This window comes from Eptatretus burgeri, chromosome 6 (genome assembly GCF_056783735.1).
Source record: "Eptatretus burgeri isolate ZD-2024b chromosome 6, Ebu_testis_v1, whole genome shotgun sequence".
Lineage (NCBI taxonomy): Eukaryota > Metazoa > Chordata > Myxini > Myxiniformes > Myxinidae > Eptatretus > Eptatretus burgeri.
Window position 1 is genome coordinate 1065794 of NC_140966.1, and position 17707 is coordinate 1083500.

The following is a 17707-nucleotide window of genomic DNA, read 5'->3' on the forward strand; positions in this document are numbered from 1 at the left end:
ACAACAATTTTTTGATTCACCCTTTCCTCGTAACAATATCGTAGAAGCTGTCTGGGTTTAGTTGAACAGGAAAAAAAAAAAGATATTAAAGGACAGGCCAAAAAAACAAGCTCAAATGAGCTAAGATCCTCATCCTCTTCATGATGACGTCATAAAAACGAATATGATGTCATTGTGATGCATCAGGTTTGCGATAAATTATCTGTGCTAATGCCCGGCTTGATTCCTGCAAACAAAATTCAAACAGCTTTCCTTGTTTTGGAGATAATGGTATAGGCGATTTCCATTAGCGGCGATATTATGACGTCAACTTTTTTTCTTGGAAGAATTTCCAAAATCGGAGATGGTTACTGCCTGCGCGTGGGCTTTCTGCATACACATGGCAAGTTTCACGAAGATCCGATGAAAACTCTGGGTTGTGAAACAAAAAATGTCAAAAAATAGGAATGACGTCATAAAAATGGATACGACGTCATATTGATGTATCATATGTGCGGTGATTCATCTCTACTCATGCCCTGCTCGATTCCCGCAAAACAGAATTCAAAAAGCTTGCCTAGTTTCGGAGATAATTTTTAGACGATTTCCATTAGCGGAGATATTTTGACGTCATAACTTTTTTTCTCGGAGGAATTTTCAAAATCGGAGATGGTTACTGTCTGCGCAGGGTATTTTTACATATATATGCCAAGTTTCAGGAAGTTTCGATGAAAACTGTAGGCTGTGAAACAAAAAAGTCCACAAGAAGAAGCAGAAGAACAACAACGTGAGTCAGACAGAGATCCTCCACGAGGATCTAAAAAACGACAGGTATTAATTAAAATTTCTGTGAAAGTCTATTTTATATCATAGTTACCTTTAAGTACATAAAATAAATTAAGAAATTGAAAAAGGTTTATTTTCGCTATACATATTATTACATATTCATATGCAAGTATTGTCCACTTACCACAAAGAAAATATGCAGAAAACAGTTTGTGGATTTTTCTGCAGTAAATAACAAAAAAAAATTGAAGCAATCAACACAAATTACATGACTGTGAATCACAAGAAACCACAATGAAAGGTGCAAATCAGTGAATTATGAATATGTGAAAATAGTTTTCATCAGCTTGGTCCCTTGCTTGAAAGTCCATGAGTGGGTACACAATGGCGCAAAGGAAGCAACTTTCAACAGAACAGCGTGTGAGGATCCAAACTCTGCGAGAAGGGCACCATGAACTGGCACAGACATCAAGGGTTCAAGTGGACTCATCTACTGTCAGAAGGTCTCTCATGAAAAGTGGTTTCCATAGGTGAGTTGCTGTCTAAAAGCCCTTTCTGCATAAAGGTAACAAAGCCAAAAGAGTGAAAAATTCCTCAGAACACCAGAGTTGGGATGCTAATGAGTGGAAAAGAAAATATCAGAAAAGAAAATCCCACGATGAAGTAAATATCAGGAAAGGTGAAGATCTCCTACAATGGTGTGAGGTACACTTTGCAATGTCTGAAATGAACTGGCTTGGTACAAGACAAAAAAAAAAGCCAAGAAGACCCAGAAGAACCTCAATAAGACAAGACCAGCACTTGAAGTTTGTGTGATAGAAGATAATCAAGTCAGCAACTGACAGATGAAATGAGAGCAGGACTGACCATTAATATCTCATTGAGCACCGTGCACAGAAGGCTGATTGCAGTAGGTCTCTATGGCGGAGTTGCAGTAAATAAACCACTGCTGAGACCACAGAATAAGGTAAAAAGACTGAAATTTGCACGGCAACACCAACATTTTGGCAACTGCACAATGGAATCGAGTACTCTGGTCTGATGAAACAAAGTTTGAACTTTTTATATCGAAGAGATGCCAGTTTATATGCTAAAGTCCCGGAGAACGTTATCACGTAATGTTTGCAGCCGAATGTAAAATACTCTGCGACGGTCTGCCGATGTATCTCACCTTTTGGTGGAGGAAAACTTGTTAAAATCAATGGTACGCAAACAAAAGAGAAGTACAAACAGATACGACAACATCTTGCATGTCCTCAAGGAAATCGTTTAATTAGAAGAATATTAATTTTCCAAAGAGATAATGATCCAAAACACACTTCCAACACTGCATAGTAAAACAGTTCAGTATTTGGTGAACAAGGTTACAGCTGCTTTTCTCGAAGTGTTAGAATGGCCACCCCAGAGTCCAAACATTAGTTGCTTCAAGGCCAAATGGGATTACCTGGAAACAGAGAACAAGAGAAACCCATCTAACCTTGCAGAACGGTGGAATATACGACAGGATATTTGGCACAGTATTCCTGTAAGAGTACTTCAGTCATATGCAGTCAGCATTGGGTAAAAGGAAAAAGTATACACTCAAAAAGGTAAAAGGTGGACACACAAAGTATTGACTGATACGATAAAATGACACCGTTCTTTTTATTTACTGAAGCAGCTTGTTTCATGTACATTTATAAAGACTGTTAATTTACAATAATAAACACATATGACTGTTATTACTGATACTTTGATGAATTTACCCTAAAGTATGAATATCATTGGAATAACCCAAACTTTTGCATGGATAGTCCTGTATTTTGCACATGACTAATGTAAGATTAGTTAATCTGAGGTCTCTGGATTTCGGTCCAGACTATGGGGATTTTAACTCGTTTTTATAATCACTCAACCATCTCCTTCGCTCAGAATCTGCTATAGTTATTAGAGTTCCATCTTCTGGAATGCTTTGGTGTTTTGTCATAGCCAGATATAACGTGCTCTCAGTGCAGGCTTGGATGCCATATCCATGATGACATTTCTCTTTTCATTCGGAATTCTGAAAACAGTGAGGAGTTTGCTGAAGGAGGTGTTATAGAAGCCCCTGCATCCCACTTCAAGAGGAAAGTAATATGCTTGCCATCCATTATTATTAAAGTCTGTTCATGAGTCTTGATATTTGAGCTTTTTCCTGTCATATGCATTTACCAGATTCTCCTCTGTTGGTGGAGTCAGCTCTGTGATGATAATATATTTTTCTTGAATAGAGAGCGATGTTCTGGTCATTTGGCTGTCTCTGTGATTTGTGGAGCGAGCATGACTGTCTTGTATTCTTCGTCCATGTAATGTCCATTCATTAGCTCTCTGCAGGATTTTTCTCACTTCAATTTCAGTATCAGCTAAGATTGTTTTTTTTTGTAGGATGTACAGACTGTCAGTTGTGATGAATGGAATTGTGTTCATGCAGTCGACAATGTTATGGCTTGCAACATTTTTGGTTTGCTTCTTCAACAAATGGTGTTCACCTGATCATAATTACTCTCAGGATTTGGTCGTGTTGCCAATTATATCTTTCACTTTGGAGTGAATAGTTCCATCCATTGAGGATATGAATGAGTGTGCAGTGGTGATTGTTCTGGCAGAGCTGGCAATATCCCAGATTGGTCTTTCTCCACAATCTCAGGTTGGCTGGAGAATACAAATAAATGTCAGTGTGTGTGTGTGTGTGTGTGTGTGTGTGTGTGTGTGTGTGTGTGTGTGTGTGTGTGTGTGTGTGTGTGTGTGTGTGTGTGTGTGTGTGTGTGAGTCAGTCAGTCAGTCAGTGTCTCCTCCATAACTCCAAAACCATAAGACCAAGCAGCCTATAGCTTTGCATGCATCCATCTATAATTCCAGCAATCTCTGTGTGTCTGTGTCTGTGTGTGTCTGTGTGTCTGTGTGTGTGTGTGTGTGTGTGTGTGTGTGTGTGTGTGTGTGTGTGTGTGACCGCTGTTTCTCGACAACCTCTGGTCCGATCTAATTGAAACTTGCCAGGTATATTTCTGGGGACCTGAGGATATGCCTTTTCAAGGTTTGATATTAATCGGACAAGTGCTTCCCAAGTTATGGCCATTTATTTACCAACCAATGGCAGGACACGTTGTTGCGTGGGCGTGGCCGATGGGGAAGGGAAGCTCAGCCACGTTCCCCATTACGGGTTACAACGTACGGGCTTCTGGAGAGTGATGACTTCGAGTATTCTAATAATTTCTCGATTTCTTATGCGCATTTATAGATAAACACAATGGCCCAAGTTATGATCGTTTTCATATTAGACGATGTATAAATTTCGGGAACATCAGAGTGCTGTTATGCTCCGAACCAGAAAGTAAATGTTTTTCTCTCTCTTCTCTTCTCTTTTTGTTTTTCCTTGCCACGACATTGCGAAAAGGTAAAATATGTTGGCGCTAATTGAATAATTGGGTATTAAAAATAAATTGCGAATAATCGTAATTGCGAATAATATCGAACTTCCGGGTCACGCACGTACGGGCACGTGAGAGCGAAGAAATGGCCTGTGTGGTTTATTTATTTATTATTATTATTATTATTTTTTTTTTTTTACGGGCACGTACTAGTACTAAGAAAACTTCAAGGAAGTGCAGGAGTGAAAATTGGATGTTTGGGTTTATTATAAAAAACACCTTTTGAAGACAATTAACGGCCTTATTTAATAATATTCTTTATCAGGTGCATCCTTGGTCAACACTCTCTACGGGGTATTAAGGTGTATCCTAAGTAACCTTACTAGGGTCTGAAGCCACCATTTTTTTGGCCTGCTCAACCATCCCTTGACTTGGAACAGGCCAGAACGAATTCTTAACGATAGTTTTTTTTTTTTTCCACTTTCCTCACTCATATCATCAAATGCCTGTTCATTATACCTAGGAATCGCTGGGTACATTGCAATGCTTATAAACCAATGGAGATGGCAGTCAGTGGCTTTATTTCATTTTTGCACATGCAATAACATTGAGAATCTCTTAAACCAAGAAGAATTCCATAATTTAAGCTCTATAATCGAACTTACAAGCAGTTCTGATTCTTAAATTGTGCTAATTTGTCCAATTCAGACATATTTAACATTTTGGGCATTTCCGGGAGATGTATGTTTAACATAACGGTTCAGTGATTGCTGACCACGTGCCAAGCGAGCCGTTTCTTATCAACCGTTTCGTTGGAGTGCTTAAGCCACTTGGCGAGTGCTCTAAATTATTCTAAAATATAAAAATACTGTATATACCGTCACTGAATACTGTATATCGATAGACTTGAACAAAGTTCGGGGCCACTCACATGCATTGTTGGCCACGTGCTGTTCTGCGGCGCAACAGGCTGGCTCACTGAAGATATGAAATTTTATTTTCCACAATGTTCCCCTTTTTGTTCTTCCATTATACGATCCATCACTTAGACATCGACACATATAAACATATATACATATATACATATACGTATACATACAGTATATACATGCTGTTGTTCGTCTATCGGCTGCTCCCGTTAGGGGTCACCACAGCGGATCATCCGTTATGATCCGCATACTGATTTGGCATAGGTTTTATGCTGGATGCCCTTCCTGACGCAACCCTGGTCGCCTCTTACGACACAGGGATAAGGATAGGGTTTTGCCATGATTCCGGGCTGTCCTTCACCCTCTCATAGCACAGCCCAGCGCAGAGCCCACGTCCTCAAGCGATCCTCCAACCCAAGCCTCCGAGTAGCCGGATTACAGGCGCACGCCACTATGCCTGGTTTACATACAATATATACATATATACATACACCTGGTGTTGGCGTAGTGGTTAGGGTAGCGGCTTGGGATCCAAAAGGTCCTGAGTTCAAGCCCCGTTAGCCACTTGAATTAATACACACCAGGAGGTTGACTCAGCCTATCCTCCTTCCGAGGTCGGTGAAGTGAGTACCAGTGTACTGGGCCCGGTGTATGCCCCGGTTCGAATAGGTGTACCATATCCCTGTGTCGTAAGAGGTGACCAGGGTTGCGTCAGGAAGGACATCCGGCATAAAACCTGTGCCAAATCATTATGCGGATCATAACGGATGATCTGGTGTGGCGACCCCTAACAGGAGCAGCCTAAAGAAGAAGAAGAAGAAGAAGAAGAAGAAGATATATATATATATATATATATATAAAAAGTACACATCTCACAATGACCGAACCGTGCGATGGCGGGCTGTCCCGCGGGTGGTACCTCGCTGGCTGAAAATGTTGTGCAATTTCATTTTTAGACGACATCGCTTTATTTTACTTTTTGTGTGATGTGTTTTTATTTTCTACCTGTCACTTCGACACTCATACATATTACCTTTTCTTTTTTTTCTTCCTTTTCTTCCTCTTCTGAGGGTAGATACACACTTGTTCCGAGCTTTATGGAAGGAACTGAGCTTACCCTCAGTTGGGTTTGCTTTTCATGAGGCAAAGGCAAGTTGTTTCAGGACAACTGCCTCACCACAAGATTCAGTGAACCATGGGAGGGAGGGAGGATGGGAGAACTGAAGATGAGAGGGGATAAATATGTGCATGAGGGAGAGAAAGTTTCTTTGAAAGAATTCCCAGGATGAATTGATGTTGTAGAATGTAGTGATGGGAGACCAGTCTAGAAGTTTGATGGTTGCTTGGAGACCCTGCCACTCGGCCTGAGTGAAATGCCAGACTCAACGGCGCCGAGGTGGTTCTTTGAACAGCCAGAGAGATGTCCACTTTGACAAGCACGTGGTCAGAAGAACTAATTGGAGCAGAGGAAGAACAGTCGATATTTTCAGGAAAATTTGTCAAAACCAGATCCAGAAGAGATGGAGTACCATTGGTTGAGATCCGGGTCAGGAAGTTGACAGATTGAGTCAGTCCCAATGAGTCGCAGAAGTCTTTTGCTGAAGTGCCATGACAGGTGAGAGAGGTACCCACACCTAGCCAACTGGCATGATGACAACTGATGTCACCACATATGAGGAAAAGAGAGTTCGGATGAGAGGATTTAAGTTGGTCCATGTTTTTGGATTGTGAGGTGTAAATGGAGTCATCACCGTTTGGTGGATGGTACAGTACACATATAAACATGAGGTGGGGTGGAGGGAAGCCGTAGAAAGAGGTATTCCTGGGGGTGTGGGGGAGTGAGGGCAGTGCATGGAGAGTGAGGAATAGAGTCTTTGATGAAAAGAGGAACTCCTCCACCAGGACGAGGCTCAGGTCTGTCAAACCAGAGGAGGCAGTAACCAGGGAGATATACTTGGGAGTCGGAGACGTTTTGAGGGAGGAAAGTTTCAGTTAGACAGATTATTTCTAGTTTGTAAGTGCCAACTTGTATAGAAAGATCTGTAAGGTTTGAGCGAATGCCCCGGATATTTGAGGTCCACACTTTTAATGAAGAGGGAGGGGAGGAGACTTTGGGTGCAGGGGATGGGAGGGGAGGGGGTAGGACAAGGGTAGGACAAGGGAGGAGGAGGGAGGTAAAGAGAGTTGTTGAAAGAGTGTGGGGGATTGCAGAAGAGATAGGGGATGGGGGTGGATGAGGAGGGCAAAAAGGCTCTGTGTTGCTGGATTGAGGTACAATGGTGAGGAAAGGTGGGGGAAATAGGAATTTAAGGTAATGGGGAGAGAATACAAATAAAAACGATCATACATCTGGAGGGGAAGGATGGGAAGGCCTCAAGGAACCTGGTAAGACAAGGTCGACGAAAACTTACAAAAAGCACGATTTTTGAAACAAAACCGAACTTGGAACACACACTAAGCATGTGGGTGAGAAAATAAACAGTTAAAATGGAACAAATAACAACCAGAAACTTAACTTTGAGAAAGTCGGCAGAGAACCCAAGAGACCCTGCCGTCGCTCCAAACCCAAAACCGGAAGTCCTAGTTCAGTTTTGTTTCACTGTTCGGTTTAAATGGAACACTGAAAGGCTAACCTTGTGTATTCCTGGGCTCAGTGCATCATTGAATTGTCAAAATAATTTAATAAACTTAGAAATATGTCACAAAATTAAACTCTTGTGATATTTATAAGACAGTATATGCCACAGGATCTGAGCAAGTGGGATCTGAAATGGATAAATATGGCCAAGCTATTAAAGCACATGATGTTGCATAAATCAATCGCAAGCTCTGCAGGCATCTTTTAGCTTTAAAATTATCCTTAATATGTATATCTCTGCCTTCAAATGCAGGGCCAAAACTTTGGAGTTACTCTGTGAATTAAGTAATCATCGAGAAGTGAGAAAGCAAATGACTCACTGCATAGACTGATGTCACACAATTCTGCACGAACCCCCTCATCTAGTGTGAAGCACCAAGGAGCTTCACGCTGGCCACCTGGGTTACGACAGAATGAATGCCCACCAGCAAGTTCTGCATACTGGCGTGCATTCAGCCCATGCGAGTGAGGGTATTGAGAGCTCCAAGGCTGGCACTGTCGCCCAGATTTGGTCTTGCTCACTGTGCCACGGTAGTCTACTCCACTTTCGTTGTAGCATTTGTGATCTGTGGCCATTTGGGTAGTGGGTAGTGGGATGTACATATATGATTATCATTGTGCTCGAGAGGATTTATTCAATCCATATCATAACCCTCCCAAAATCCCGAAAAACAAATCAGAATTCAATGTATTGGTGATGTCAGCATTGCTCTCAGACTCAATAATTAATTTACATCGTGCTCCTTTTACATATATCAATAAAAGAAAAATGCCAATAATACAAAAAGCAGTCACTGAGAAAAGAATACATGACAAATTACGTGTACATGCATATCGTAATTAAAAATTACCATGACTGAAATTCAAAGAAAAGGGCTGAAAAATAATAACACTGAATAATTTTTAAATCAAGCTTTGTAAAAAGCTCCCCTCACCTTGACTTTTTTTTAAAGGGGAACCCAAACACAATTTCTTTTTTCTGTAAAACATTGAAAATCATTAATCGCAGTCTAATTTGAAGAAGAAAAAAAAATGTAGATTTTTTTTTGCCAATCATGAAGTGCCAAAAGAAGTCCTGAAGTGTCGATTTTCCATTTCATAAGTGACGTCACACCCTGAAACCACCGACATCCAAACGGAAACTTAAGGAGAGACAAACAGTGTATTTCGAGCTTGGATTCAGATACCGATTCCACAGTCATGAGGAACTCTGACGGTTCTCAGTTTGTTGAAACTGATCATTGGGATTTTAAAGAAACGGTTAAAGACAAAATTAGTGATGGTGATGCTTTGGGGGAATTATGGAGCCGTATCGTTTCGAGCCTTAAGTGAACAATTCAGCCCAAGATTGCGATCAATGGAGGTGTTAGTGAAGATGAGAATGAAAGTCACATGTTCAGTACAAATTAGTAAGTTTTGTCTTTTCTGTTCAATTGACGGTTTATAAGGGATTTTGTATCAAGTGATAAACGAGTTATATTACTCCAGCAGAAACACGACATGGCACGGTCATGACACGACATGGGACGACAGCATGGACATGGGCACGACACGGACATGGGATGGCATGGACACAGCACAGGCACAGATAAGGCACGGACATGGCACAACACAGCACGGAGACTACAGTTGGACTCGGCATGGCATGGACGTAGTGGTGGGACATGACAGGACACCACAAGGACATGGCATGGATATGACAGTGAGATACGACATGACACAGCACGGGCAAGACACAACACAGCACGGACTCCCCCCAGGTACACTCAGACACCGCTGACAAAATGGGTGATGAATGCTTTGTCCCACTGTTGCAGGCTGACCAGGTGTCTTGTATGTTACGGGATCATTCTGTTTCATACTTTCCCAGGACGCCATTTGCGTCTGTTGCCATGTCCGTGCCGTGTGCCACCGTCGTGTCTGTGCCGTGTGGTGCCATGTCCAACCATCGTGTCTGTGCTGTGCCCCATTGTCATGTCCATGATGTGTGGTGCCATGTCCCTCCGTCGTGTCTGTGCCGTGCCCATGGCATGCCACGTCTTACCGCCGTGTCTGTGCTGTCGAGGTTGGTGGTGGTTAGGTGAGATAGGACACTGACAAGCCAACACAAGTGTTTCATTCACCGCTCAAATTGCCCATGTACATGTGCTGATAACTTGGGAGAGATGGTGTTACAGTTTTGAGTGACGGCCGTTTCTTCCTCTTAATCGTGGCGGATAACCACAATATCTATAGCAATCTCTGTTTGTTTCATAACATTGCCCTGTAAAATGTTCCGAGCACAAAAGTGAACATTTTGTCGGTCCGAGCAACATTCGGGTATTCCAGACCAACATTGTGGTAGCATGAAACCATCTTGGTTTATATTACAACCACCAAAGGCACATCGACTGGGCATATTTGTGGAAATTTGAAAATGTAACCTGTGTGCAGTACAAATATGACGGTCGACTTCCTGGTATGAGGTCATGGCTAAACTGAAGGAGAAGAAGAAGAAGATTTTGAATTTAATCACAAAATTACCTACTTTATAAATAGGAAGAAGACGCATCATATCCATTTTGTCGGGTATCAAGGGATAGATTAGCGTTGAGGTGATTTGAGCATTTGGGTTCCCCGTTAACAATCATCATCATCGGATTTAGGGAAGAAGGTGATCCTGTAATACCCTGGTGTTTTCGTCAAAATATTGAACTTTCCTCTTTACTTCTTTGGGTTCCTTCTTGGTCTTCCATTTCATTATGTTTATACCATATCCTGATGCTGTTTGGACTGTGCTTCCCTGCTGATGGACCTCTGGTAGTTGGTATATGTTGCTGCATTTGAGCCTTGGGAGTAACTACTGAGATCTACCTGTCCGGATTCTTCCCGACATCTTTGTTCATTGTTCCTTTGACATTTCTTTTTACTTTTTTCACATTTCTCTTTATTCATTCTAATTCTTGCTTTTTCTTCTCTATTCCTCTCTTTCATTATCTGTCTCTCGAAGGAGAAGTGAATTCTTGCAGAAATTTTTCTGTGTGGCTCACTTTGCTGCGCCTAGATGGGTTTGAGGGTAGTGGAGTCATGGCTGAAACCCGAATCCTATCCAGGTTCCTCCTGATGACTCCATCTTTACTCTTTACTTATTTGGGTTCCTTCTTGGTATTCTGTTTCATTTCGTGTGTTCACATGCTTGAGAAGAGCACACATTATGGAAGGTGGAAGTGCTAAGAACAAGGGAAATATTGAAGTTATATATCACCCACAAAAGACTACCACCCCCCCACCACAAACCACTATTATGTGTTTTCTTTGTAAATTTGCATCTATTTTCTTCTTGTTCTTGTGTATGGCAGCTGGCTGCCAGGTAGCTATCATTTTGTTGGGGCGTGGCTGTGCCGCTGATGCTGTGCCCCTGTACCAGAACACTGGTACTCATTCTGGTGACCTCGGAAGGATGACAGTCTGAGTCGAACCCACCTGGTGTTAAGTCAGCGGCCAATGGGGCTCAAACTCACGATCCTAAGATCCCAAGCCAGCCACCGTAGCAGCTAAGCCAACATCAAGCTGCATTCATTTTGATACTGCCCAACTTTGAGGAAAAATAATCAGAAATATACCAATTGGTAGATGTCTGGCACTTATTGTAAATTTCCAATATAAGTTCAGCAATATTGAGGCCATCATTTTTTGAGATTCACAGTAAATGAACCACAGCTCATTATGCAACTTCGGATGTACTTTTTTGAAAGAGAAAGCAAGAGTTCAGCATCATTAGGCCATTTAGGCAAAACAACAAATGGGCTGATATTTCCCTGCAAGAAAAAGTTTCTATGACAAATATATATATATATATATATATATATATATATATATATATATATATATATATATATATATATATATTTTTCTCTCACCTCAACTCTTCACAGTCCAGCTTTTCTCCTTCATTTGTAATCTCGATTATTATCAACCGTTAATAGCTGTAACTTTTATTTGGTGAGTAAAGTATCCTATGAAGATCAAAATGCATCCTTCCTTGTATTTTTAAATGTCTACTTTAAACGAGTGATAAAGCAAAAAATAAAATCAAATTCATAACAAATACAAATTGTGAAATATGCTTCCTACGTACGACGATTGATGGGTCGTGTAGCAGGGATTCCAACGCGTACACAGTTCTGCGCTTGTAAACTTCCTGGTGGTGGGAGCTCAGCACAGTTGGGGAGACGCAATGCCATGAGCAGGAAGTGGTTGGAACGAGCAACAGCATACTCAGCGCGGCACAGCTCTGACTCCAGTGCCTCACACTCTTCTCGGCAGAGGTCTCGGGGGCGAGGCACAGGCAATGTCTCATCACATGATGGGAAGGCATAGTGGCAGAGTGATGGGATGGCAAACCGCGAGCAGCTGTCTGAAAGGTGTGTGGATGTGCCAATCATGGTGAGAGCCGCTAAAGCAAAGGGCAGAGTTGGTGGGGAAATGAAGTGTAAAAAGAGAGAAAGGATGCGTAAAGTTTCCATAGAATGTTGGGATATAAATCTGAAATAGAACAAATAAAAATCGATTTTATCACCATGGATTAACATGACATCTTTACATTTACTATTTACTGTGAAGCAACCTGAAAACATTGATTGAGTGAATAATTGATTGCAGGCTATTATGAGTGTTTCAGATATGACCCTCTGATAATGAATCCTTAAGGAGCTCTATGTGTTGGACACTGACAGCACATTACCCAATTCTTGATATTATTAACAAGGAAATAACAAGGAAATCCAAAGCAGGTGGAGGCCATTCAGCCCATCATGCCTGTGTGAACACAACACAAACCCATCTACACATGATCCAAGGAAGAAAATGCAAACAAAAAGAAAAAGTTTTAATTAATGAAACAAAAAAATGTTTTGTTTTGTTTTGTTTTGTTGGATTATCTTTTTTTACGAGACGAAGTTGAATCAATGAAGCTGTAGATCAGCCTAATGATGTTGTAAGACCTCCTGACTCACCATATCCTGATGCAAACTGTTTCATTCGGGAAATATTGGCGAGATACAAATCACGACACTATTTGTGGTGGAAAAGAACTCAATTTCCACAAGTTGGATCAGCATACAAAGGGGAATCATTAATTTCGTATATACGGAGGAAGAACATTGAATGATTCACTGAAACATTCAAATGGACTTCACTGAAACAAAATCAGAAGCAATTTTTCATATATACAATTTGACATTCCAAAGAATGGGAGGGTGAGACATTTGGCAACTCAACTGCAGCTGATAAGCATTCGACAAAATAACTCAAAACTGCAATACGTGTCCACTTTTGGTGGAGCGAGAGAATGACACAATCATGGCAAAAATTGCAGTGTTATCAACCAGGTCACCCTGTTTCATAGTAAGATATTCCTTGTATCAATACGTCGGTCAAAAGACTCGTGGGTAAAGGGAAACATTACTGACAGACAATTCGACTATAGCACAAAAATATATAAAGTACTCGCAACAATTATAATTGAGAATACATGAATACAATTATTTTTCTTCCACATTCCCTCCTTTTTTCCATATCAGGAAAAATTTGAATAATTATATTAAACATGATCACCACACCCCATTCCTCGAGGAGAAAAGATATCCATTACACAAGTTCAATCAATAATGGCAGCGAGCGCTCATAGGAGAAGAATGCTGGATGAAAATCATTTCAATAGTGTCCCAGCCATGTTAGTGAGTGCGTTTCCATTTAATTAATAGCCTGTTCATTAGCAGGTGTCACAAATGGAAAAAACGTGCTACCCGAGGTCAGAAGATAAGCAAGTCAGGGTGTAGATAGAGCAGCACCCAACGGGAAACACAGTCGAGGTACTCCTTGAACTGCAGAGAAGGTAGATCTTGGCATGTACGAGTTTGGGCCGCACACTGGGTTGCAGATGACACTGGGTTGAAGGAGACGGAAAGGACTCAAGATGTGACCCAAAGATCCAGCCTTTTCAGAGTTTGGGGCCTCGTAGCAGCAGTTCATGCAATCAGGTTTGATTCACCAAGCGAGCTATGCACGTTTGAGGCAGCCATGATGACTGCACGAGCCCCACCCGCACCATTGAACACATGTTGCAGATGACTCGCTATATGGACCTTCAGGGCCTTCGTTGTGCATTGTCTGACCACGGTGAGTTCACGATGTATCTGCAGAGCAGCAATTTGTGAGTGTGGTTGGGGACATTCCTCCAGGCAGGCACCATGCATCGGTGACGTTAGGTCTTTGACTTGCTGTAGTTTGGCTTGTCCAACCTTTTCTTCAGTGAGTTTTTATCTTGCCAAAATGAAGTTTTTGCAAGATATGTTAGTCAGCTTGTATGTTTTTTTTGTTTTTTTTGTCTGTAATCACGTATAAAAAATTCTGCAGAGCACAGTTATCATTGGAAATTTTCGTAACTTCGCATATCAGAGGCCTATAGAGGTCCCTTTCAGTGCACAAAATTTTGAAGGTCAAGGTCAAAGGTCAAGGTCACTTTGGCGCAAATCAGGGGAGTCGACGAAACCCTTATTTTTTGAGTAATTTTGATCGGATTGTCTTCAAACTTCATGGGAATATAGTTCATGGTCTGGCGCTCAGCTGATTAATTTTTGGTGGCGATTGGCCTTGACCTTCATGGTTAGCGCCTGAGGTCAAACATATTTGACCCCAAGGTCAAATTTTCAAGTTTTAGGAACCATATCGTGTAGTACCTCAAATTGAACACCTCGATGAGTGCTTTCTAGATATGTCAAGCTTGAGACATTATGACGTCATTTGGTGACGTTATGAGGAAAAAGCATATTTTTCATGGTTACTCTGTAGAGCGATTCTCATCGGAATCTCTCGTAGGCAGATATTCCTCAAGGAGTCGCTCCTGGTGGATAGCAGCTCTGTTCACCTCAGTGTGACCTTAAAGAAGTCACACGTGGTCACCTTTTGGCAAGATACGGGTCACCCTGCGGGTGACATTGCTTTATTAATTTTTTTTCTTTCAAACATGCTCATCTTGTCTCCTCAGAAGAGGGTAGTATCATGATCATGTGTTGAATGCCCAATTACCCAAATCTGGGTTCTCCCCATCGACCAATTTTGTGAAGCTGCAGATCAGCCCAATGATGTAAAGCCCTACTGACTCACATTTCTATGAGTCTTTTACATTTCTGCAATATATGTTCACAGATATTTTATTTAGTTCACAGATAATATAAATTAAATACAGTACAATCATTCAAATATAAATATTGTGAAAGAAATACGTCTTAAGTGCACCTTCTAAAGTCTGGCCATCCTCCAGGCAGATGCCTGGTCCATCCACATCTCCTTGATATGCCGATAAACCTGCTGCAACCATGAGGCATGTGGTCGGTCCATTGGCCTCTTCCACTCACGAGACTCCCTCGCTGAGAGAATCTGGTGAGCAGGATCATCGTCACGAAAACGAGCCACATGTCCATACAGCTGCAGCTGATGCTCATGGACTATGCAGGTAACAAATCTCATTTGCGTCTCTCTCAGCAACCGCTCGTTGGATACAAAGGACATTCCAGGCACCCACCCGAAGGAATCGCCTCAGGTTAACCCAAGGAGAGCACCGTCTGGTGGATGACACCTCAGCACCACTCCGACACACTCTCCCGCAATCTGACCTGTGAATGTTACCCCGTGGTTTCCCTCCTATCATCAAAGATTGGGGGTCCCGAAGGCTTTGCCCCAATCCCGTCATCCGATGAGCTGCCCTGTGAAGGATATATATATATATATATATATATATATATATATATATATATATATATATATATATATATATATATATATATATATATTGTTACGGATCTGGAAACCATATGCATTCAAACATACAGATGTCCCAAAAGTCACTTATTCCATCAAGTACATGTGAGACAGGTCCCTTGCTTTTGTCTAGTGGGAGAACCAAAGGTGTGCCTTGCGATGTCCTTTTAGGTAGGTTATTACATCGAACGACCATCCAACAAATCATCCAACAAACCATCTAAGACCATCCAACAAACAAACCGACAACACCACTGAAGAAGCGCTTCATTCGCCTAACCGGCAACTCACTGTCTGAGGCAGAATCTCTGGCAGTTCCTTCTCGGCTTCCACAAACTTTGTAACTTCTTTTTGACGAGTATGGGCATGCGGGGAGTGGGGGCGGGGTTTTCCCTGCATGGCCGAAACCCCGCCCAGAAAAGGCGGACCCATGGGAGCCCCGTCCAATAATGGCAGACAGTGACGTCTGTTGCACAGAGCCCCCACCTCGTTCGGGGAGGGCCATAAAAGTGACGATGCCATCCTCAGCAGAGAGTTCTGAGGGGGTTCGGTCGTTGGTTCTGAGTAAGTCTTTTGGAGGAGGAACGAGAGTTATTTTGGAGAAGCCAGTTGGTTGGTGTGCGCTCTACATTTTGCTGGCGTTCGTGGAGTTTTCCTGGGTCCCGTCCGTGACCCTGATCTCTGCCCTGAGACTCCGCCTGCCCCGCCCAGTTTCCTCCATGGGAAGGAGCCCCATGCATGTGACTGTGGGCCGAGCCGCACGCCCAATAGCAGGTGCCTTACCGTGGAGCACTCCATCCCTTCAACGTGCAGGTACCCACGTGAACTGCGACCCCCAGCTCGTCTCTCCCTCTCTGGCTGCGGGGATCTTTCAATAAATCGTCTGAGTGTGTGGGCCCATCTTGTAAGTAGAAACTGTATGTGTTTTTGAACATTTTAAATTCACACTAGTATATTCTGCGATAAGTCTTGCTCTGTGTCTTCTTTATTGTAAATAAATTACTGTAGAAATGTTCCCAGTTCGTTTCCGTCCTTTCTTTAATTGATCCAGCATGGTTAGGATCTGAGTTTTAATCGGGTTTTTATACCCGATAATCCGTTCATTCTAGCCGGCACGGCTTTGGCAGTTCCGCTCGACTGCACCTGAACCGGAATTGGTAGTCGGTAGTTGGAACTCTACCGCAGTCGGTAGAGTGACCCGGTTCGAGCAAGACATGTCGAGGGTGTGGTTCCCGGTAGTAGAAATCGCATCGTTAATTAGGTAACTTGGTTCTAGACAAAAAGACCCTACGCTATGTGGTTGAGATATTTGCGTTCCACGGTCGGTTCAGCGACCCGCCGGCACGCGGAATTATCCGGAGCGACGGCCTACAATTCCGGGGAGTCTGGTGGGAGACGACGTAACTTTCCCACCTTGTGGTCCTTCTCACCACCGGACCTCCGGCCCGCAACTATAAAAACATACACACATATAAACACATATACATATATTGTTACGAATCTGGAAACCATTCGCATTCACACATAGAGTTGACCCAAAGTTTAGTTATTTCGTTAAGTACATGTGGATAGTTAGAATCCATCCCTTATTTCTAATGGGAATTTCATGTGTGCGCTGCGAGTTTCTTTCTAGTTAATTTTCTACATCAATCCCCTCCACTCCTTCAGCTCCATTACACACGTGTTCATGGCTACGAACGTAGACGGATTTTCCATCACCTCAGAGCCGACCCCACCCAGTCAGATGGAATGTTCCCCTCATCCAATCGGGGGTGAGATCACCTCAGAGCCGAACCCACCCAGCCAGATGGAATGTTCCCTTCGTCCAATCGGGGGTGAGTTCACCTCAGAGCTGACCCCGCCCCAGCCAGATGGAATGTTCGCCTCGTCCAATGAGGGGAGGACACCGAGTGCCCGAAGCCCCCTGACCAATCCGGAAGCAAGTTACCTCAGAGCGGATCCCTCCACCCGCCCGAGGGGGGGGGGAGAAGGGTGGCGAGCTGTCTCAGTGCTCGGTCTTTTTCGGGGTTCCTTGGTGGTCGGTGCTCGTGTTGGTGCTCGTGTTGGTGGTGGTGGTCATGGCGGAGGTGTTTCGTGGTGCTCGTGTCATCGATCGTCGTTCATGGCTAGCCGGGTCGTTCATGGGATCCTGGCTGCACTCGTTGGATTCTGGGTCGTGGGTTCGAGTC

General features: G+C 42.7%; 1 protein-coding gene across 6 annotated transcripts in view; it reads right to left on the reverse strand.

Annotated features, from left to right (window-relative positions):
* The window catches only part of LOC147024119 (inactive tyrosine-protein kinase transmembrane receptor ROR1-like), a 155906-nt gene that overhangs the window by 42813 nt on the left and 95386 nt on the right, over positions 1–17707 (reverse strand). For all 6 annotated transcript variants that reach the window (XM_085883698.1, XM_085883697.1, XM_085883699.1 and 3 more), the window contains 2 exons: positions 11836–12153; positions 8039–8284 (listed from right to left, as the gene is read on the reverse strand). In XM_085883698.1, the coding sequence (XP_085739824.1) occupies positions 8039–8284; positions 11836–12153 (564 nt within the window). The remainder of the gene's footprint in view (positions 1–8038; positions 8285–11835; positions 12154–17707) is intronic.